Genomic DNA, 24,010 nt, shown 5'->3' with positions numbered 1-24,010 from the left:
AATCTGAATCAGCATTGCTCTGGCCAGCCATGTTGACTGGATGTACTTAATGTCTTAGACTTAATGTCTCATAACTAAGAGCATAAGCTCCCACTCTCCTGCCTGTCTATCCTTTCTGCACACATTTTATTCCCTATATTCAAATTCAGCATCACTCATGTCTGAGCTGTCCCTAAAAATGTCTGCATTTGATGACTTAATCAGTACTTCAAATTCATCTAATTTATTTGGACACTACATTATTATTAGTGAACCCTGGGGGGGGGACTCCACTAATAATATTAGTGGAGTCCCCCAGATTTCAAGTCTGGGCACATTGTTTTCTGTATTTATTGATGGTTTATCAGCCTTAATGTCTAAGTTTGGAAATGATACAAAGGTTGGCAAGGTGATTAATGACGGTAATTAAAGTAAAGCATGGCAGCAAGAGCTAGAAAGATTGGCAGAAGGCCTGAGAAATGGCAGTTGACTTCTAACATTGACAAATGTAGAGTACTGCAGTGGATAGCAGTCATTCTTCAACCTTAACATACCATTTGGTATCATACCGAAGTTATTGGATAGTCAAAAAGGCCTTGGGATGTAATTGTGCAGTTAGATACAAATTTCTCTGAACAGTGAGATAGATGGGCTGCCAAGAAAACCCATGGGGGTTTGTCACTGATATAAGACAAATTTGCTATCATCAGGATAGGGAGGTGATTATCCCATAGTATAAGGCAGTGGTTAGGCTGCATTTTGAGTACTGCATACAGGTCTGAAGGCCTTATTGTAGGAAGGGTGTAGATTCTGCTGGGATGGGTGCAGTGAAGAGCAGCAAGATTGGCAGTCTATAAAAGGGTGGTCTTATCAAGACAGGCTTGAGTTCTGCAAATCACACTGTTTGGAGACTAGGTATCTGTGAGGTCAACCAGTGGAGGTATTTAAGGCTTTGATTTGATTGAGCCAGCTTAATGCTGATGGCTTTCTTCTTCTTGCTCAGACTACACATAAGGGTGCATAAATTCAAGTTGTGGAAGGATGGTTGAAGGATAGATGTGCTGAAGTTTGCCTTAAGCTAGTGAGTACTTGATTTTTGGAACAAACGTCCATCCATTGTTGTGGAATTGGGTAGTTTCAATAAAATCAAGAAAGAACTAGAAAAACTGTTGGAGAGGATGAACAAGTAATGGGGAAGGTTTTTTTTTTTTTTTTACCAATGCTTTATAATCTTACTTTCTTGCATCATTTGCTACTACTAATACTAACACCATTACACTGTAACCTCATTTGCACTAAAAATAACTTTATTAATGGAAACATTAAAAATTGCAGTTAGCAACTATGTCACTCAGTTATAACATCATGAATATCACAGTCCTCTTAAGGCGCCTCCGTAGCCAGGTGGGAAGGAGCAGCAGTGCGTAGCACATGCTTCTTGATTAGACCGGGGTTCGAGCTCGTCACCACCAAATATGGAGGATGCAGAAAGGTCAGGGAATGACCACCACATATCCCGCATCAAAATGGCCTTAGTTGCTAATGCTCCTAAAAACCAAATAACAAACAAACAAACAATCCTCTTATTGCTACTATAACCGAGTTATATATAGTGTTGCTTAGTTCCACGTATAAATTATTAATAAAAATTAATAAGAGCTTTACCTCAGTGATTTCTTGTAAAACGCTTCAGTATCAACACTCTCGCTTATCACATGGCAACTCGTGAAACTATTCACAATATGAGATAACTAAAATGATGCCGTTTTTAGCTTTTTTTTTTTTTTTAGAATTGCTGTGTACTAATATAAATAAATAAATACTTCTTTATTGTGAAGTAAAGTTACAGCACAACATCCCATCAGAGCAATGAGTGCTAGGGGTTCACATATAGCAGTTAGAGAAAAGCAGAATAAGTACAGTGTACAAATACAAAAGGCTACAAAATATAGATTACAAATGCAAAAAGAAATACAAATACATCATAAAAAACACAGAACTGAACACAAATACAGAAAAACAGAATACAACTTTGGCAATGATTCAGGGTTCAAGGGCTTTGATAAAGTTGTGTTTGTCCTGCTTGTTACTTATTAGCTCAGAGGTTCCCAAACTTTCTCGGTTCCCTTAGTGTCCCAGTAATTTTTTCACGGCACCTCTAGGCCAAAATAAATACCTAACACAGTGGTTTTTGACCTTTCAATATATAAAGAATAACATTATTATATATACTTATATAATTTTATTCTTTATATAGAGGTACTAAATAAAGATCAATTATAGATCACCACAAAATTAAAAAAAATACGGTACAATGGATACCATACATCTTTTTATAATGAAATAAACGTATAAATTTAAAAAAAAATAATAAATAATAATAACTTTAAGTAACTTAAACCCAAATTACATGCCACCCCAAGAATCTTGTTGTGGGACCCTAGTGTGCCGCGGCATCCCGGTTGAAAACCACTGTATTAGCCTGTCGATGTCGGCATCCACACAGTTCAGGGCCACAAGCATCTGCTTGGGGAGAAATCTCTCAGTTAGTACAAGCCTGTTGTGGTGAGCCACAAGTGCAGGTGCCGATCTTAGGCTTGGCTGTGAGATTCTCCAAGAGCAAGCATTCCAAATATTTGGAGATGATATCTGGCCTGTGACAAGTTTGGCTGTGAAGAGCAGCCTCTTTTCCACGATCAGAAACTGCATCCTCGGGATGTCGAGTGCTTTTGCCATCGTACACTAGCGAGAGGGATGACAGCGTCACATTGCCCAGGAACCAGATATCCCCTGAATTCTGCCCTTTCAGTATATTCCTGTGTATCAGAATTGAAACTCTTGCAAACTATTGGTACCGGGGGTTCGTCTACTAATGAGAGGGATGACAGCGTCATATTGCCCAGGAACCAGATATCCCATGAATTCTGTCCTTTTAGTATATTTCTGTGTGTCAGGATTGAAACTCTTGCAAACTATTGGTACTGGATACATTGGATTGTTGATTTCCCTTTGAGTGTAAAGGAACATTTAAGTAATTTTATTAAATTCATCATATCTAAATTGTATAAGTGAGAATGTTGATATTGAAGCATTTTACAAGAAAATCCCGAGGTAAACCTCTTATTCATTTTTATTAATTACTTTATAATGTAAAACACATTGAGCATTGTTGCTCTTATATTTAATTATATATAAGTTATATATTGACACTAGTTAAAATTGATGTGTATATATAGTTTTATATATTTTGTTAAACATTTCTTAATTAGTATATATTTCCTGACGTATGCAATTTTTACGAAAAAAAAATAAAAATAGCACGAAGACTGGCATCAAGACTGGCAATATATTCATGTCATATAAGTCTATTTTTCAAGATATCAGAGATGCAATTGACTGGGTTCACATGCAGGTAATATTGTTCATTTGCTGTCTTATTTGATTTTTATTTTATTTATTTATTTATTTTTTTGTTGTTATCCTGCTTTTACCAAGTAATATTTATTATAAACCTGATATTTAAATGAAGTTAAATTTTTCCTGTCATCAGATAACATTTGAATGCAGTGAAGTAAGACAATAAAGATGTATTATTGAGTATGTGTTAAGTTTAGAAATTAACAAATTAAAAAAGTACTTGCCTTCTCCAAAATGCCTAAAAAAAATACGAGGTAATGAAAGATATGGCTGTGTTTTAGAAGTAAGGTAACCTAAAAAAAAAAATGTGAAACTTGTGAAATGTTTGCCGAACTCTTTGGAACAGAACATGATCTAGCCAAGGAGGGTGTGTGCGTGTGTGTGTGTGCGTGTGCGTGCGTGCGTGCGTGCGTGTGCGTGCGTGCCAGGTTCAGAGAGTGTCTAGAAATTAGGCATCAACTCAGGGTTCTACTGGGCATCTATGAGAGCTTGAGGTGTAGGGCAGATGCCCTCGAAGAAATTAATATGAGGGGCCCGTCAAGCTCTCAGCTGCCCAACTCAACGCCAGAGTTCACTCCTGGGCATCAGGCAACATAGCGGCAATCTCCAAGGCAGAATGCTCTGGTTCCAAAGGAACTAGTTATTGTTGGTGACTCTATTGTCAGGGAGATGGGGAATATATTGTGTAAAAAGGATAGATAGAACGGGACCAGGGTATGTCTGCCAGGGGCAAAAGTTGATGACGTTGTAAAGCACATGTCATCTTTTAAAGGCACAAAAGGTGATATTGTTGTACACGTTGGCACCAATGACATTAAGAGTAAGGAGATCTGCAGATTTACTTAATAAGTTCAGGTCAATGTTGCAAAAAAGTTTTGAATTAGGGTTAAATTTGAAAGTGTCTGCAATTCTGCCCAGACACGATAGGAGGGAGTACACGATGAGAGCCTTGTCAATCAATTCAACCCTGGAGAAAATGTGCAAGGCTCAAGAGGTAAAATTTTTTTCAGCCTTGTCTATGCTTGTTAACAGGAGAGACTGCTTCTACAGGGATTGGATACACTTAAATATAAAGGGTGCAAGAATATTTGCTGATGCTATCGAGGCAGTCAGAAAGGTGGGTCAGAAAACTGCAAGCTTGGGGGGGGATTCACAGACTAAAAGGTTAAAAGTAGACACAGGCTGAGGTGAAGGTGATTCTTGCACAACTTCTACTAGAATAAGTAGCGACCTGGAGCGAGGGGTGCTGGGGGTTTCAGGGACTGATGGCAATCATCGTGAAACAGGTGGGTATATGGGATGTGTTAGAGTAACTAATAATAAGAATAGGTACATGTATACTTGTATGTATACCAATGCTAGAAGTATAGTAAATAAATTTGATGAATTTGAAGTGTTGGTCAAGACATCAAAGGCAGATATTGTTGGGAGAGCAGAGACGTGGTGTCACACAGATATAAGGAATGCAGAACTGGAATTTGGGCAGTACAATTTGTACAGAAAGGATAGACAGGATAGGAAGGGAAGAGGTATTATGCTGTTAATTAAGAAAAACATAAAATCAAAAGAAGTGCATCCAGTTGATATAGATGAACAGTGCACTGTTGAGTGAGTTTGGCGTGACATAAGCACTGCGAAAGCAAAAATAAGAGTAGGAGTGTGTTATAGGCCTAATGACTCAAATGAATACAATGAACAATTGTACAGAGAAATAGAGTGGGCTAGTAAATCAGAATGTCTTATAATGGGGGGATTTTAACTTCCCAGATATTGATTGGAACTTGTGGGTTAGTCACTCACACACTAGTAAGACTTTTGTGGATTTATTGGATGATTGTTTTCTGCAGTAGCATGTTCGAGAGGCAACCAGAGAGGGTAATACTCTTGATCTGGTTATCAGCAGTGATCATTCGTGTATTAAGAATTTGCAGATAAAGGAACCACTAGGTGGCAGTGATCAGTATACTGATGTGGGATTTACTTAAAGATATAATTACCATCAGGGGTAAAGGAAAGGGTGTTTGCTTCTGTAAAGGTGAGTACAGTGGTCTCAAACAGTTTTTAAATTCTGTCTGTACAGTGGGATCAACTGACCATGTTACCAACAGTAAATTCTAAGTGGGAAGCATTCAAGGAATTAATAGTGGAAGCTACTAAAAGTTTCATATCTATTAAGAAATACTGTTCAAGATTTAGGCCTAAATGGTTATCAAATGAACTAATGAGACTCGTGACAGAGAAGAAAAATGCTTGGGATGCATATAAATTATCAAGCGACTCAGAAGCTTATGGCAGATATAAGCTAGTCTTTAATCAGGTCACAAAGGAGGTTAGGCAGGCGAAGGCAGATTACGAGAAATCTTTGGGGAAAGATGCTAAGAAAAACAGCAAGGATTTCTTTACTTATATAAACTCTAAAAGGAAGGGGATGAATCTGATTGGTCCACTGGATATCGATGGTTCGACTGTTGATGATCCTGCAGAGATAGCAAACAAACTGAATGAATATTTTTGCATCAACATTCACACATGAGGAGTTATTAAGGTTTGAAAATGGCAGAAGGTTATCAAATTGTAGCAGGGTGCTTAATGATTTTGTAATAACTGAGAGCAAAGTGGAGGAGAAATTGTTGAAGTTAAACATGAGAAAGGCACCTGGGGTGGATGGATCTATCCAGTTATTTTAAAGGAGGCGACAAAGCAACTAAGCAAACCCTTAGCCATAATTATGAGAGCATCCTTGGCACATTTACATACATTTGCACATCTCCAGTCCTTCCCACGGACTGGAGATGTGCAAATGTATCCCCAATTCACAAAGGGAGATCGAAGGGTGACACGGGTAATTACAGACCAGTTAGTTTAACTTCTGTTCCGGGTAAAATAATGGAGTCACTGGTTAAAGATGCATTGCAGGATCATCTAGACAAGACTGCAGCAATAATTCAGACACAGCATGGGTTCGTTAAGGGAAAGTCTTGTCTGACAAATTTGATAGGATATTATGATGTGGTTACAAAGGAACTGGATGCAAAAAATATTTTTGATATCATATATTTGGATTTTAGGAAAGGTTTTGACACTGTTGCGCATGGAAGACTATTGTACAAATTGGAGCAGAATGGTATTAAGGGTAAATTGCTACAATGGATAAAAGGATGGTTGAGTGGGAGAAGACAGAGAGTGGTAATTAATGGGTGCTGCTCTTCGTGGACTAATGTTATTAGTGGAGTCCCACAGGGTTCGGTGTTGGGTCCACTGTTGTTTTGGATATTTATCAGTGATATTGATGAAGGTATATCAGGCTTAATGTTGAAGTTTGCAGATTTTTTTTGATTTGATTTGGTAGTTGTTGGAGCATCGGCTGCTGTGGCCATATTGCACCTCCCAAGGTTTTTGCAGTACTTTGATCCAAGCCCGAGGCGGGAATCGAACCCGCGACCTTTGGGTTGCCGGGCAGGTACTTTACCCACTCGGCTAGCCCGGTCGGCAGTTTGCAGATGATACAAAGGTTGGCAGGCTTGTTAATGACAGTAATGGCAGTGTGCTACTGCAGCAGGATCTAGATAATTTGGGCAGATGGGCTAAGAAGTGGCAACTGAAGTTTAACCTTGACAAATGCAAAGTACTGCATATGGGTAGAAGTAACCCCAGAGAAACGTACCAACTATGTGGTACTACACTTAAGGTGATAGAAAATGAAAAAGAACTGGGAGTAATTGTACAGTCAGATGTGAAGTTTTCTGAGCAATGAAGACAGGCTGCCAGGGCAGGTCATGGGGTTTTGTCAATGATATATAGGAATTTTGCTAGCAGGGAGAAGGAGGTGATTGTCCCTCTGTATAAGGAAATGGTCAGGCATCGCCTTGAGTACTGTGTACAGGTCTGGAGGCCTCATTTTAGGAAGGATGTAGATTTGCTTGAGCATGTACAGAGAAGGGCAACAAGATTGGTGAGGGGAATGAAGAGGTCCTCTTACCAAGAGAGGATTAAATTTTGGAAATTTCAGCGGCTGGAGATTAGGCACCTGCGAGGGGATATGATTGAAGTGTATAAGGTCTTGAATGGGTTGAGTATGCTGAATTCTGATGGGATCCTTCCACTTGTTCAGATTACGAACCTAAGGGGGCATAAATTCAAATTAAGAAAAGACAGATGTAGAATAGATGTGTGGAAATTTGCCTTTAGCCAGCGGGTGGTTAATTGCTGGAACAAACTTCCATCTGTCATTGTGAAAGTTGATAGGTTAAATAAATTTAAGGAGGAATTGGACAGGCTTTTGGAGGGAATGGTGCGATTTTTTTTTTTTTTTTTTTTTTTTTTGTTCATGCTGCATAAGCTCATACACTTGCTTTCTTGCCTCACATGCTACTACTACTACTACAACAACTACACCCATGTGTAAAGGAATTTATTCTTCAATAGATGCAAGTGCAAAATATAGGCTTAGGTACACAACTTTTCCTGTTGTGACATTTAAGTCACACTTGTACTGGGGTAACATTGGCATATCCAGGTATCATCGTAAGGAGGGGGGCATGGTGAGCGGGTTTTTGATTTTTTTTTTTTTAGATCGCTTCCTGCCTTCTTGAATTTCAAATTTTTGGTTAAGGGGGGGCATATGCCCCTTCTGCTCACCCCTGAATATGCCCCTGCCATGTAACTCCAATGTAGCTTTTCCGCTGTAGGAATAAATTGGTGTCAACGGCTTTTAGTTGGGAAATAACTGTGTACTGCATATCACCATCAGTTACAAATCACTTGCAAGTCAGGTTTTCCTTTAGGTGTTGACTCCTGGTAGAAGATTGAGACTGTGTGCTATGGTAGAGCCAGAGCTCCTCATTTTAGCTGACAGCTCACAGGTACAGTTTCCAATATTTGGCCTAGTATTATCTCACTGAAACTAAAGCCATTTATGATGAATGGCTATCCATAATTAATTCAACATTATTGATAGTAGGTAGTGTTCAGTGATGTCTATCTTCAAGGTTAAGGAGTTTGAGAGTTATGTGAATCAAATGTCACTTCCCATTTTAGTTTGATTTTGTGCAATGCCTTTGCTACCATCTGCCCTGCCATTAGCAAAGGTATTAAACAAACCAAACTAAACTGTAACATGAAATTTGGTCTGCAAGCATCCACCATTTGGTCAAGAAATTAGATAATACTGTCCACTCTACATTTGCCCATGTTTCTTGTAATCTTGATGGTGTGGTGAAATGATGTAATGTGTTGCAGTCTCATAGTCATTTGAGGAAACAGACTAGTTGCATGCTTCCTTTTCCTGGTCAAACTCATCCATTTAACACTTCATCACACATGATGTGCTGTATGCCCTCATAACTTGTGAAATATAAAATTACTTAAAGGAACTTTCTAATTTGTTACTTTTTATTTTGATTAATTTTCTGAGTTATGGTTGTATATTCAGCAGATTCCTTAAATAAATAAGGAATTCTATATGGAAAGAAGGCTTGAAAAAAAAAAAACAAAACAAAAAAAAAAAAAATTATGCTCTGCTCCCCATGAATTTCTTAACTGAGGTTAGTCTAGTAGCAGTGTACATTTCATTTTAATGCCTGATGGGTGTTTTTGGCATCTAATCCTTTGAGAACTTTGTCATTTGTCAATGAAAACATTATCTTTGTATTAAAGATCTAAGTTGTTACTGTTGTCCTATGCTGTTGTCGTGGCAATATTTGTATTTGCAGAAACAGTTTGTTTGTTGTTTGGTTTTTAGGAGCATTAGCAACTAAGGCCATATTGCTCCGGGGATATGCGGTGCTTATTCCCTGACCTTTCCGCATTCTCCATATTTGGTGGGCACGGGCTTGAACCCCGGTCTAATCAAGAAGCATGTGCTACGCACTGCTCCTCCTTCCCACCTGGTTACGGAGGCGTTGCGGAAACAGTGTTTTGATAACATATGTTAAATTTGTGATCAGGTGGAATGCTTACAATTTGCAATTGCAAATTGTGATAATTCTACCACATTATAAATTTTGAACAATTCCCAATTGTTCAAAATTTATATTGGAGCATTGTATAAACATTGCTTTAATTTTTCATTAAAAATTGTTAATCGTCATCATCATCAACTCCAGCCATTGTCAGTCTATTGCAGGATGAAGGCCTCCTCAACTCGATTCCAGCAACTGCAGTCTTGTGCTTTCTGTTGTCATTGTGCACTGGTGCTTCATAATTCTTTGTATAACTCTCAGCCTTTGTAAAGCTTTAGCATTCCAATGTCCATGTTTTACAACCATCATTTAGGACAGGGAGGATACATTGATCAAAAACTTTTCATTTGAGACAGATTGGTAAGTTTGCTTTGAAGACTATATTAAGCTATCAAAATGCTTGCTATTCCAATTTTATGCACAAAAATTAAACGTTCAGTTTCCATCATAATATTTTAATCACGTTGAAATTTCTTGTCCAAGATAAACACACCTATCCACTTCTTTTAGGTCTTGTCCATTTTCTATGGTCTGGTGAATTTGTTTGAACATAACCTGTGTTTTCTTGATATTAATCTTCAAACCAAACTTCTTGCTTTAAAGCTGCAGTTCTTCACTGTTTTGCTGCAATTCTTCCAGATAATTGGCAAAGAGAATGAAATCATTTGAAGATTGTAAGTGATTCATGTAATTTCCATTTATCTTGAGTCCTTTATTATCCCAATTTATCTTGCTAAAAATTTCTTCTAATCAGGCAGAAAATCGTTTTGGGGAGTTTGTCCCCCCTTGTCAGATGATTTTTTCTATGTTGATCTGAACTTTATAATTGTTGGCATATATTGATGCAGTCACCTTTTCATATATTGGTTGGAGAATATTGATGTAAGCTTTGTCTACACCTTGGTTGATTAGGGCATTGATTATTGCTTGTTTTGTTAGAGTCGAATGTTTTTTTATGGTATATGAAAGCTATACATAATGGAAGGTTCATTGTGCTGCTCTATCACTTGCAGCACTGTTAAGATGTGATCCATTGTACTGACACCTGCTTGTTCTTTGGGTTGTGCCGCATCAAGTATTGTGCCAATTCTTCTTGAAAGTATCTTTACAGTGTATTTAATATCTTTATAGTATCTTTACAATATATTTCCAGACTAGTTTATATCTAGTCGATGGTTCAACTTTTGATGATCCTGCTCAGATAGCTGACAAACTGAATAAGTATTTTGCATCTATATTCACACATGAGGAATTCTGTAGGGAAGTGGAGGACAGAAGCTTCTTAAACTCTTAACAGGGAGCTTCATAATTTTGTAATAACTGAGAGCAAAGTGGAGGAGAAATTGTTTAAGTTAAACATAAGAAAGGCACTTGGGGTAGATGGAATCTATCCAGTTATATTAAAGGGAAGTAAGCAAACCCTTAGCCATAATTATGAGAGCATCTTTGGACTCAGGAGAAGTCCCCATGGACTGGAGATGTGCAAATGGAGATGTCCCAATTCACAAAGGGAGATCAGAGAGTGACATGAGTAATTACAGACCTGTTAAGATTATTACTATATTTAATACCACTCTTATACCATGTGAAATTAATAATATAGTTTATTAAGCTATTTGCCTAAACTACTGTACATTAAGGTAATATTTCAGGTATCTTACCAATACCCATTATCAGACCATGCTAATGACAGACTCCTCTTGCTGATGCTCCTAGAAATGCACAATGCATGCACATCAGGTTTCTGGGAGCATTAGAATGAGGAGTCTGTCAGCAGCATGGTCTGATGATGGATATTGGTAAGATACCTGAAATCGTTACCTTAATGTATAGCAATTTAGATCGAATAGCTTAATAAACTATATTATTAATTTAACATGGTATAAGAGTGGTATTATATATAGTAATAATCTTAATGGAAAATAACCATGTAATGTCCTTACCTAGCTATAACAGACCTGTTAGTTTAACATCTCTTCCGGGAAAAATAATGGAATCACTGGTAAAAGAAGCATTGCAGGGTCATCTATACAAGACTGCAGTAATAATTCAAACACAGCATGGGTTTGTTAAGGGAAAAGCCTTGTCTGACAAATTTGATTGGATACTATGATGTGGTTACAAAGGAACTGGATGCAAAAAATAATTTTGATATCATATACTTGGATTTCAGGAAAGCTTTTGATATTGTTGCACATGGAAGACTAGTGTAAAAATTGGAGAAGTATGGTCTTAAGGGCAAGTTGCTACAATGGATAAAAGAGTGGTTGAGTGGGAAAAAACAGAGTGATAATCAACGGATGCTGCACTTTGTGGATTAATGTTATTAGTGGAGTCCTCCAGGGTTTGGTGTTGTGCCCACTGTCGTTTTGTTTATTTATCGTGATATTGATGATGGTATATCAGGCTTAATGTCCAAGTTTGCAGATGATACAAAAGTCACAGAGTTTTTGATTACAGTAACAGAAGCTACTGCAACAGGATCTAGAAAAGTTGGGCAGATGGGCTGAGAAGTGGCAACTGAAGTTTATAATTGAAAAATGCAAAGTACTGCATATGGGTAGAAGTAACCCAAGAAAAACGTACCAACTGTGTGGTATTACACTTATAATGGAATCGAATGAAAAAGGCCTGCGGGTAATTATGTAGTCAGATATGAAGTTTTCTGAGCAGTGCAGACAGGCTGCCAGAGCAGGTCATAGGGTATTATAGGAATTTTGCTAGTAAGGAAAAGGAGGTGATTATACCTTTGTATAAGGCAATGGTCAGGTCACGCCTTGAGTACTGCATACTGATCTGGAGGCCTCATTTTAAGAAGGTTGTAGATTTGCTGGAGTGAGTACAGAAAAGGGCAAGATTGGTGAGGGGAATGAAGGGGGTCCTCTTCCGAAGAAAGGCTTAAGTTCTGCAAATTGCAGTGTCTGAAGACTAGGCACCTGCTGAGTGATCTGGTTGAGGTGTATAAGGCCTTGAATGGGTTGACCAGGCTCAATTCTGATGGATTCTTTCTGTTGCTCACATTGCAAACCTGAGGGAGCATAAATTCAAATTGAGGAAAGGCAGTTGTAGAATATAGATGTGTGGAAATTTGCCTTTAGCTAGTGGGTGGTTGATTGCTGGAACAAACTTCTATATGTTGTTGTTGGTGAAGTTGATAGCTTAAATAAATTCCAGGAGTAACAATGGATGTGCGAAGTGAGGTTTTTTTTTTAGCTGATGTTGTAAAAGATTGCTTTCTTGCATCATATGCCTCTACTACTGCTATAACAACAACAACAACCACCACCACCACCACAGGCCTCTGTATCTATCGCCCCTATAATTTATATGAATGTATGCACTTCTTCTTCTTCTCTTCCAGGGATTCGAGCCCGTCACCACCAAATACGGAGGATGCGGAAAGGTCAGGGAATGACCACCGCATATCCTAGAGCAATATGGCCTTAGTTGCTAATGCTCCTAAAACCCAAATAACAAACAAACAATCTTCTCTTCCACAAGTTTCTTCAGTTCATCTGACATCCATTTAGGCCTATACCTTGAAGAGTATTTCTTAGTTGGTATGAAAAGCGAAGTTTTCTTCTATGATTATTTCCTTGATCACTTCCCATTTAGAATTTGCTGATGGAAACATCATTAGTTGGTCCCATTGTATAGAATTTAAAAACTGTCCAAGACCACTGTAGTTTCCTTTACAAAAGCAAAAATAACTCCCTTTACCCTTGATTACATGTCTAAGTAAGTTCCAAATCAATACACTGAGTGCTTTTATTTGCAGATTCTTATTGCATGAATAATCAATGCTGATAATGAGATCAAGAATGTTGTTTCCTATTGTTGCCTCTCTGGCATGCTGCTGTTGAAAACAGTTGTCCAATAAATCTACAAAAGTCTTGCTAGTGTATGACCAACCCTCAGGTTGCAGTCAATATCTCTAAAGTTCAAATCCCACCATGTGGTGCTATGCAGAGGATAGTAGAGAATGCAAAAGACCTAGGAATAATTGTGCATTTAGACATTAAGTTTTTTGAACAGTGCAGACACACTGCTAGCACAGCCCATAGCACTTTCAATATACATGAATTTTGTCATCAGGGATAAGGGCTTTGTTTATCCCTATGAATAAGATTAAAGTTAGACATCTCTTGGGTACTACACAGAGGACTGTAAACCTCATTTTAGGAAGGATGTGGTCCTGTTGGAATCGGTGCAATAATAGGTAATGAGATTATTGATTGGAGGCAACAAAAGGTACTCTTAACAAGAAATGTTTTGGCTCTGCTCAGAGCTAAAACATTTCTTGTTAATAATTGTATAGTCTAGTCTAGCATGCAGGACTATACAATTACCCCTAAGTCTAATGTTAAACCTCAGTTGCCACTTCTCAGATCATCTGCCTAATATTTCTAGGTTTTTCTGCAGTAGTTCACCTTGATTCCTCTCATTCACACCGTGCCAAACAATTGTATCATCTGCAAACTTAAAAGCTCAATATGATTGTGTCAATATTGTTAATAAATATTGTAAACAGAAAGGCACCTAGCACTGAATCCCAAGTGTCTCTACTAATAAGATTAGTCTAAGAAGAGGGTTCCCATTTATAACTGCCCTTTGTCTTTTGCCATTCAGCCATCCCATTATCCCTAGAAGTAATTTGCCCTTAGCCGCACTGCACCAATTTGTACAACATTCTTTCACATGTCTAAAGCTGAAATATAAATGCGATGCCAAAAAAATTATTTTTTATATTCAGTCCCTTTTGTTACTTTGTCATAGTGCATGTCAGATTGGTCAAATGGGATTCTCCCCCTCCCCAATTAACAACCCATGCTGTGACTTCTGTATAAATCCATCCTGTTATGATGATCCTTCAATGCTTCTATAACCACTTACTCCATTACTTTCTCTGGAACAGAAGTCATGCTTACAAGTCTAATTCCTCACATCACTCTTTGATTTCCTCATCCCCTTTATGAATAGAAGATTCATTTGGACACCTCAAATTGATATGAAATTCCTCTGAATCAAAGGGTGTACAGTAAACCCCTGCTATTCGCGGTATCTGTATTCGCGGTTGCTGATTTAATATTAAATTAAACCTAAAAAAATGTGAATTTTAAAGTGCCGTGAACATTTTCCGCCATAAAAAAACATGGGCGTGGCTAAAATTATCTTCACCGGTCAAAACAGCGCTCGGTGGGTGAGGGGAGAGGGGTCACAAAATCGCGAACATGGATGTTTCTTGCTCAATCCTTGTTCAATACGTGTTATGCTCTTGTCATGGAAGGTTTCGTCATTTGCTTTTAATTTATATGCTTATAAATTGAATAAATTTATAAATTTATATGCTACAAAAGTGATAAATCTACCGTTTTTCGGTGTAAAACAGACTTTTTCGAGTGTGTTAATGGAAGAAAGTGACTTTATTGTGGACAAGTTCTTTCTAATCTGTACAAAAATATGGCTACGAATAACAAGGGAAATGTAAAAAGATCAAAGAAGGTGATGACATTAGCGAATAAAATTGAGTTATTAGATAAAATTTCTAATGGTGAAAGTGTCTCCTCAGTGGCAAAACATTATAAAATCAATGAGTCAACGATACGATCAATCAAGAAATTGGAAGAAAAAAATCTGACGTAGTGTCCGTGAAAACGTGCTAATTGCTTCAAAAATTTGCTCTGTAATTCGTGATGTTAAATTAGAAAAAATGGAAAAAGCTTAAAATCTGTGGATAGAAGACCGAACTCAAAATAAAATTCCGTTAAGTTCACTTATCATTCGTGAAAAGGCAAAACTCCTTTATCAACACTTTAGCGAAACTGGTGATAGCACTGGCGGGATAAGTTTTTTAGCTAGCAAAGATGCTGGTTTGAAAGATTTGTTTGAAATTTCTAATAAATATTACATTTAATATTAAATTGTTTCTTATTTTCATTTCGATGCCATATGCTTGCATTTCACTATGTACTGTCTAAGTACATAGTCATATTATGAAGGTACGTATAATACATATATAGACAAAATTTTAGACTAGTTTTTCTTATATATTTCATACTTTGGAACGGAACCCCTTTATTACTATGGGAGCCATAACTCAGTATTCGCGTTTTCAGTATTCGCGGCATTTCTCAGGAACGTAACCCCCCGCGAATAGCGGGGGTTTACTGTATAATTATGGCCACAGGTTTTTTTTATCTCTTTTGCTGCTGCTTTTAATGTAATTGGCCCCCCTCCATCAGCGCCAGGTGCCTTATTTAATTTTAGCTTCAGCAGTTTCTCTTCCACCTTCTCATTTATGACAAACTCATTTAACTTCTGGTTATAACTTGGTGTATCCATCCCTAAAAACATTCTTCTTGCATGAATGTAGATGCAAAATATTTATTTAGTTTGTCAGCAGCCTGAACAGGATCATCTGTAGTTATTCCATTAATATCTAGTGCGCTGATGTTATTCATCCCTCTCCTTAGTGTTAATGCAAACAAAGAATTCTTTTCTACTTCTCTTTGTATTCTTAGCAAAGGACTTTGCATAATCTGCATTAGCTTGCCTACCTTCAAATTTGTGCTCATGGAAACAAGTTTTTTGGAAATTTTTACCATCTTGATTAATTAACATTAAATTGTGTTTTACAAATAGTTTAAATAGTCTTAGTCATGTTGGTTAGCTTCTTTTTAAATTTAGTTAGTGATTTTGTAAGTTACAACTTGCTGTTCGTACCACTATTGTATTGTATCAGCATTTTGGTGCAGATATTGTAGCACATAACGAGTAGTGCAGAGGAATAGTAGGGTTTTAATTGTGATAAATAAGTAGCTCGAAGGTTCTAATCACTTGTTGGGCATATTTTTTTGTGTTTAGCTAAGGTAATTTTTACTTTTTAACAAGGATATAACTAATTTAACATTGAAATCATTATAGTATAGCTTAACGTATATCTTTGACTTGATAGCATAAGGTATAATCTAAAAATAGATAGCAGTTCTTATTATTGCATTGAGGAATCTATTAGTTTTGTGTAGTATTGTCAATTAATCATTTAAAATTATTAATCTTATTAATTTTTATTGTTAATTGGTTAAATTTATTAATCTTATTAATTTTCATTGTTAATCAGTTGAGTTGTATATAAAAGAAATTCATGCCCCAGACTAGAGCAGCAAAGCAACGTGCACAAAGTTGCAGGAGTTCTGTGACTTGGGGGAGAAACAAAAGGGGCGATTCTCCAATGCATCTCATCCTAAAAAAAAAAAAAAAATGCAATTTGGAAAATGTTTGCTGCAGACTTTTCTGGAATAGTACATGATCGAGCCAAGGAGAATATCTTTGTGTGTGCTAGGTGCACAGCATGTGAAGAAATTACATGTTAACTCAGTGTTCTGATGAGCATGTATGAGTATGAAGAGTAGGATAGATGCCTTTGAAGGATTTAAAATGAGGGCCCATTAAGCTGTCAGCTGCCCAACTCAATGCCAGATCTCTACTCTTGTGTGCCGACTGGGCTAGCCGGGTGGGTAAAGTGCCTGCCTGGCAACCCAAAGGTCGCGGGTTCGAATCCTGCCTCGGGCTTGGATCACAGTACTGCAAAAACCTTGGGAGGTGCATTATGGCCACAGAAGCCGATGCACCAACAACTAACTAAAAAAAAAAAAAAAAACTACTCTTGTGCATCAGACAATATAGATGTAATCTTCAAGGCAGAATGTGCTGGTCCCACAGGAGCTAGTTATTATCGGTGACTCTGTTGTCAAGGAAATGGGAAATATTTTGTGAAGAAGGATAGGAGGATTAGTACCAGAGTGTCTGTCAGGGGAAAAAGGAGATGACATTGCAAAGCAGATATCATCTTTTAAAGGCACAGAGAAGGTAATGTTCTTGTACACATTGGCACAAATGATTTTAAGAGTAAGGGATCTGAGGACTTAATAAGTATAGGGAAATGTTGAAAAAAAGTTGTTAGGATTGAATTTGAAAGTGTCTGCAATTCTGTCCAGACATGATAGGAGGGAATATGTTTTGAGAGCCTTGTCAATCGATTTGGTTGGAGAGAATGTACAAGGCTTATGGGGTAGAATTTTTCTCAGTGTGGTCTGTGCTTGTCAACAGGAGAGACTGCTTCTACAGGGATGGGATACACTTAAATAGAAAGGATACAAAAATATTTACTGATGCTATCAAGGCAGTGTTAAGTAAGACAGAAATCTTCTAGTGATTTGGGGAGGGGGATACACAGACTATTAGTTTAAATAGAGCCACAGACAAGGTGAAAGTGATCCTTGCATTGCTACTATTGTTATATGCAGCAGTCTGGAAAGCATGGTGTCTGGGATTTCAGGCCAAGCTGTGCATCATCATGGAACAAATGAATACACGGGCTGTGTTAGGGTAACTAAGAGTAAGAACACGTGCATGTACACTAATGATAGGAGCATTGTAAATAAATTTGATGAATTTGGAAGTACTGATTAAGTTGTCAAACAGAGACATTGTTGAAATAGCGAGACCTGATGTCATCACACATTGTTGCAATAGCGAGACCTGATATGCTCTTAGTTAAGAAGAATATGGAATATGAAATCTGAAGCAGTTCATCTAGTTGACTTGGGTGAAGAGCACTGGGAAAACAAAACTGAGAGTAGGAGTATGTTATAGGCCTAATGACTCTGATAAGTACAACGAACAGTTGTACAGAGAAATAGAATGGGCCAATAAATCAGATTGTGTTATAATGGGGTATTTTAACTTCCCAGATATTGACTGGAACTTGTGGGTTGGTCACTTGCACAATAGCAAGACTTTTGTGGATTTATTTGATTACTGTTTTCTACAGCAGCAGCAGTTAGAGTGACAACAGGAGGAAGCAATACTCTTGATCTGGTTATCAGCAGTGATTCTTTATGCATTAAGAATTGGAGTAGGATCGCTGTCACCCAGTGGGTAAAAGACCCACTGGGTGACAGCGATCATATTGTACTAATGTGGAATTTAATTAAAGATATATCTACTATCAAGGGTAAAGGCTTTTACTTTTGTAAGGTGATTACATAGTGTGCATAGTGGTAGGGTCAAGTGCCACCTGTGGTTTCTTGCATCTATGCCATATGTATGCTGTGAAGAAATACGGTACTACTGTAAATGGGGGGGGCAGTTGCCCTCTAAACCGCAGCCTTTTAAAATGCACTGCTTGCTTGATGTTTGTGAAGCAATCGGGTACGGGACATGATATTGCCAAGGGGAATATCTTTGTGTGTGCACGATGTAAGGAGTGTGAGGAAATCAGCGACAACTCAGCACTGTTATGGGCCTATATGAGAGCTTGAAGGATCTAAATTGAGGGGGCCCATCAAGCTCTCAGCTGCCCACATCAATACCAGAGCCTGCACTTGATCACCACGCAATACAGCGGCAATCCCCAAGGTGGAATGCGCTGGTCCCACACAAACTAGTAGTTGTCAGTGACTATTTTCAGGGTAACGGGGAGCATGGTATATAAAAAGGATAGGTGGAACAGGACCAGGGTATCTGCCAGGGACAAAGGTTGAAGACGTAAAGCAGATATCACCTTTTAAGGGCACAAAAGGTTATAGTGTTGTACATGTAGGCACTAATGATATTAAGAGTAGGAGACTGGTGGAATTACTTAACAAGTATAGGTCACTGTTGAAAAAAAAGTTTAATTAGAGTTGAATTTGAAAGTGTCTGCAGTTCTGCCCAGACATGATAGGAGGGAGAATATGATGAGAGCCTTGTTGATCAATTCGGCCCTGGAAAGATTGTGCAAGGCTCAAGGGGTAGAATTTTTTTTCCAGCCTAGTCTGTACTTGTTAACAGGAGAGACTGCTTCAACAGGGATGGGATACACTTAAATAGAAAGGGTGCAAGAATATTAGCTGATGCTATGGAGACAGTAGCCTCTGGTAGAGGTGAAAGTTTGTTTGTTTGTTTGTTATTTGGTTTTTAGGAGCATTAGCAACTAAGGCCATATTGCTCCGGGATATGCGGTGGTCATTCCCTGACCTTTCCGCATCCTCCGTATTTGGTGGTAACGGGCTCGAACCCCGGTCTAATCAAGAAGCGTGTGCTACGCACTGCTGCTCCTTCCCACTTGGCTACGGAGGCGCCATGAAGTGAAAGTGATTCTTGCACTGTTTCTATTGAAATGATCAGCAGCCTGGAAAACAAGATGCAGGGTATTTCAGAGGCTGCTGGGAGTCATTGTAGTACAAGTAAACACATGTGTTGTGTTAGGGTAGTTAAGAATAGGAACAAGTGCATGTATTCTTACGTATACACCAATGCTAGGAGTTTGGTAAATAAATTTGATGAATTTGAGGTGTTGGTCAAAACATCAAAGGCAGATATTGTTCGGATATCAGAGACATGGTGTCACACAGATATATAAGGAATGCAGAACTGGAATTTGGGGAGTACAATGTGTACAGGAAGGATAGACAGGAGAGGAAGGGAGGAGGGGTTGTGCTATTAGTTAAGAAACACATAAAATCCAAGGAAGTGCAACCAGTCGCCATCGCTGGACAGTGCAGTGTCGAGTCAGTTTGTTGTGACATAAGCACTGGAATATCAAAATTGAGAGGAGGAGTGTGTTATAGGCTTAATGACTGATGAGTATAATAAAAAAACTGTACAGGGAAATAGTGGGCCAGTAAATCAGAGAGTCTTATAATGGGGGATTTTAATTTCCTGGATATTGACTGGAATTTGTGGGTTGGTCACTCACACACTAGCAAGGCTGTTGTGGATTTATTGGATGATTGTTTTCTACCTCAGCATGTTCGGGAGGAACTAGAGGGTCATCTTCCCATTATCTTGATCTGATTATCAGTGGTGATAATCATGCATTACTAATCTGCAGATAAATGAACCACTAGGTGGCAGTGATCACAATGTGCTGAAGTGGGATTTACTCAAAGAGTTAACTACCATCAGGGGTAAAGGGTAGGGTTTTTGCTTTCCTAAAGGCGACTATGGTGGTCTGAGACAGTATTTAAATTCTATATGGTGGGACCAATTGATGATGTTACCAACAGCAAATTCAAAATGGGAGGCATTCAAAGAATTAATTTGGAAGCTAATAGGCTTTACATACCAACTAAGAAATATTGTTAAAGGTTTAGGCCTAAATGGATGTCAGACGAACTAATGAGACATGTGGCAGAGAAGAAAAATGCATGGGATACATATAAATTAATGGGTGACATGGAAACCTATGATAGATATAAGCTGGTCTGTAACCAAGTCACAAAGGAGATTAGGCAGGCAAAGGCAGACTATGAGAAATCTTTGGCAACGGATGCAAAGAAATACAGTAAAGTTCTTTACGTATGTAAACTCTAGAAGGAAAGGGATGAATCAGATTGGTCCACTGGATATTGATGGTTCAACCGTTGATGAACCTGCTCAGGTGGCTAACACACTAAATGAGTATTTTGCATCTACATTCACACATGGGCAAAGTTTGTCATCTGTTGCAAGGGAATTAGGTCTCACTGCTTCAACAGTGAATACTATTTTAAAGGACAGTGCACTTATAAAAGAACACGTTAAAGGATCAATGCACTTAAGATCAACAGTGTTCAGGTACTATATTGAAGATGGAACAGCTATTAATAATATGGATGGAAAATCAGATTCAGAAGCAAGTGCCCATGAGTCCAATAGCCGTTCAAGCAAGAAGTATTTATGAAGATATTAAGGATAAGTACGGCGAACCCCAAGCCAAGTTCATTGCAAGTAACAGGTGGTTTAATATGTTCAAACATCGCTCTCTGGTTTTCAAAACATTAAAGTATGCGGTGAAGTCACCAGTGCCAATTCTGCAGTTGCAGAATCGGCACTTGTGATTTTGGGATGTGTTGGAAAAAATTGTTGATGACGATGGCTATTCAATGCAGCAAATTTTTAACATTGACGAGACTGCTCTGAATTGGAAAAAAATGCTGGATCAAACATACATTGCCAAAGAGGAAAAGACAATGCCAGGTTTCAAGGCTTCAAAAGATAGGGCCATGCTCTTACTTGGGGCTAATGCAGCGGGAGATTACAGATTAATACCACTGTTTGTGTACCATTCTGGAAATCCTCATGCATTTAAGGGCATCGATAAAGCCACTCTATCCGTGCATTTCTGATCGAACCAGAGAGCATGGATAACAATATCTCTATTTGAGAATTGGTTTAAATCCTGCTTCATTCCCGAGGTTGAAAAATATTGTAAAGACAACGACATTCCTTTCAGGATTTTGCTTCTGTTTTTTAGATATTTGAATTGATAATTTAGATAATGCTCCTGGACATGGACATTCTACGCAACTAGATGATTTCAATTCGAATGTGAGAGTCATATTTCTGCTGCCAAACACGACTTCACTCATCCAACTTATGGATAAGGTTGTTCTTACAATTGCCTATCCAACAATAATAGCACCTTAGCTCTTCTCTGTCCTAATGTTAAAATACTAAACCTTGTTTTCAGTGATATTTCATTAGACTCAGGTCATCTTCCCATTATCTGAGTATTATTTTTGTCATAAAAAAAAATTTGCTCTTTTTTCTCAAGTATCTGAGAGGCCATCTATGCAAGAAAGCAGGAACCCCCTTCCCTCCCCCTCCATCTCCCCCCCCCTCTCTCAAATTTGCAGATGCTGACTTGACTATAGAGGTATTCAAACTTTTTCTTTGGGATCTGCTTTGTTGTACTTCTGTTAAACTAGCAGCAGGATTATCCTTTGTGGATATATTTTCTTGTTAAAAACGCTTTTAAATTCTCCTGTATTTTACCTTTCAATTATGGGGAGGGACACCAAACTTCATAACATGTTTAAAATAAAGTAAAAGTTTTAGGAATAAAAAAAAAAAAACTTAAATTGCCAATGAAGACATGAATACTGTGAAGTAAGAGCAAGCTTTGTAATTAAAAGAAAAAAAAAATTAAAAATTTCTTAATTTAAAACTCCCTTAAGAAAAAGATTGTCTTCAAAAGTATGCCAATTATTGCCAAATGAGAATCTTGAAGTCTGCACTTTGAATGGATTGTATAAGGATTTTGTTAGCTTAGCAATGAGATCACTACTCTCCCCTGTCTACTCCCCTAGCCTCTCCTCAATATTTATTAACTCTAAAATGTTTAATTCTGCTATAAACTGTCTTCCACATTAAGAATAATGTCAGTAGCTGAGGGACTGACATGATCCCTACCTTTATATTAAAATATGCTAGCTCTCACATCTGTGATCCTCTTGCTGTTATCTTTAACAAATGTTTGAAGCCAAGATACTTTTTTTGTCAACTGGAATGAATCTTTCCTCTAAGACAAATTCAGAATCCTACAAAACGTGAAGATTAGAGACCTATCTCTGTCTCATCCTCCTACTTAAACTTCTTGAGTAAAATTTTTCTTTACAGATTAATGTCTCAAATTTTACCCTTTAGCTATGATTAGGTTCACTATGGTAAAAAAAGGAAAAAAGAAAAAAGAGGCATCTCTTCAATTACTAGTTTACTTTCTATAACTTTTCTTGCAATTCAAGCAATCAACAGCAGTGCTCAGTTTGGTGTAGGCTATCTCGAATCTATCTCAATGTAGTCTGCCAATTCACATTCATTTTTCATTTCCTATATGATTACTGTTCCATTTGTGTCCCTCTGCTGGCCTTGATTCAAAACTCCATATTTAACAGAGAGCTTATTTATTCTGGAAAACCAACGTAAAATCATAAATTTTCAGGAATACCTCAAGATGGCACTATCTGCCCAGCTTTTCTCTTTTTTAATTTCCCTCACTAATTGAGAATAAACTTTCTAAAACTGCTTCTGCAGATTATTTGAAGATTTGTCTATCTCACATCCTGGTGAAGAAGAAATGGTAATTGTTTTTATAAATTATGTTTAAGTGCTGTATGCAGTTTCTTTTTACCTTGCTCATCTCTCTTATGTAATTGTAAAATCTCTTCCACTTCAGAGAATTTAATTTTCCCCTGATGTTATAATTTAAAAGGTTCCAGTACATAAAGATATACACTGTGCTGCCACTTTATTAGATACACCTACCTAGTAGCGTGTTGAGCCTGCTTTAGCCTTCAAAACAGTCTGAATTCGTCTAGGCATGGATTGAACAAGATGCTGAAAACATTGTGCAGGAATGGAGTACTATACAGACATGAGTGTGTCACGCAGTTCCTTGAGATTCGACGGATGTGTAGGCCTGCAGCAAACAGCCCTTTCCAGCTTATCCCAAAGATGTTCAATAGCATCGAGATTCGCAGACTGAGTGGGCCACTGCAGCAAAGAAAAGTCATTGTCATGTTCCTGGAACCATTCTGTAGTGATTCAGGCTTTGTGCACTGCCGCATTATCCTGCTGGAAGTAACCATCTGACTGAGGATAAACTGTCAATATGAACGGATGCATTTGGTCAGCAATGATGTTTAGGTACGATGTGGCATTCAGACGTGAATCTATGGGTATCAATGGACCTAATGTGTGCCAAGAAAACATTCCTCATACAATAACACTGCCCCCCCCCCACCACCTTGCACAGTAGTCATCAGACATGATGGGTCCATGGATTCATGTTGTTTTCGCCAAATTCTGAGCCTTCCATCAACTTGATGCACCAGGAACTTCGATTTTTC

At 37.9% G+C, this 24,010-nt stretch overlaps 1 protein-coding gene across 5 annotated transcripts in view; it reads left to right on the top strand.

The window, feature by feature from the left end:
• Nt5b (5' nucleotidase B) overlaps window positions 1-24,010 on the top strand; it is a 589,792-nt gene that overhangs the window by 284,697 nt on the left and 281,085 nt on the right. For all 5 annotated transcript variants that reach the window (XR_016546972.1, XM_090374117.1, XM_090374115.1 and 2 more), the window contains exon 8: window positions 3,298-3,391. Coding sequence is in view for 4 of the 5 variants with exons in the window: in XM_090374117.1 (XP_090230243.1) it covers window positions 3,298-3,391 (94 nt within the window). In the remaining variant the exon portion in view is untranslated. The remainder of the gene's footprint in view (window positions 1-3,297; window positions 3,392-24,010) is intronic.

This window comes from Mastigoproctus giganteus, chromosome 5, assembly GCF_048544385.1.
Source record: "Mastigoproctus giganteus isolate SK-2022 chromosome 5, ASM4854438v1, whole genome shotgun sequence".
NCBI classification, from domain to species: domain Eukaryota; kingdom Metazoa; phylum Arthropoda; class Arachnida; order Uropygi; family Thelyphonidae; genus Mastigoproctus; species Mastigoproctus giganteus.
The sequence above is the reverse complement of the archived record's forward strand: the minus strand, read 5'-3'. Positions and strand labels throughout refer to the sequence as shown.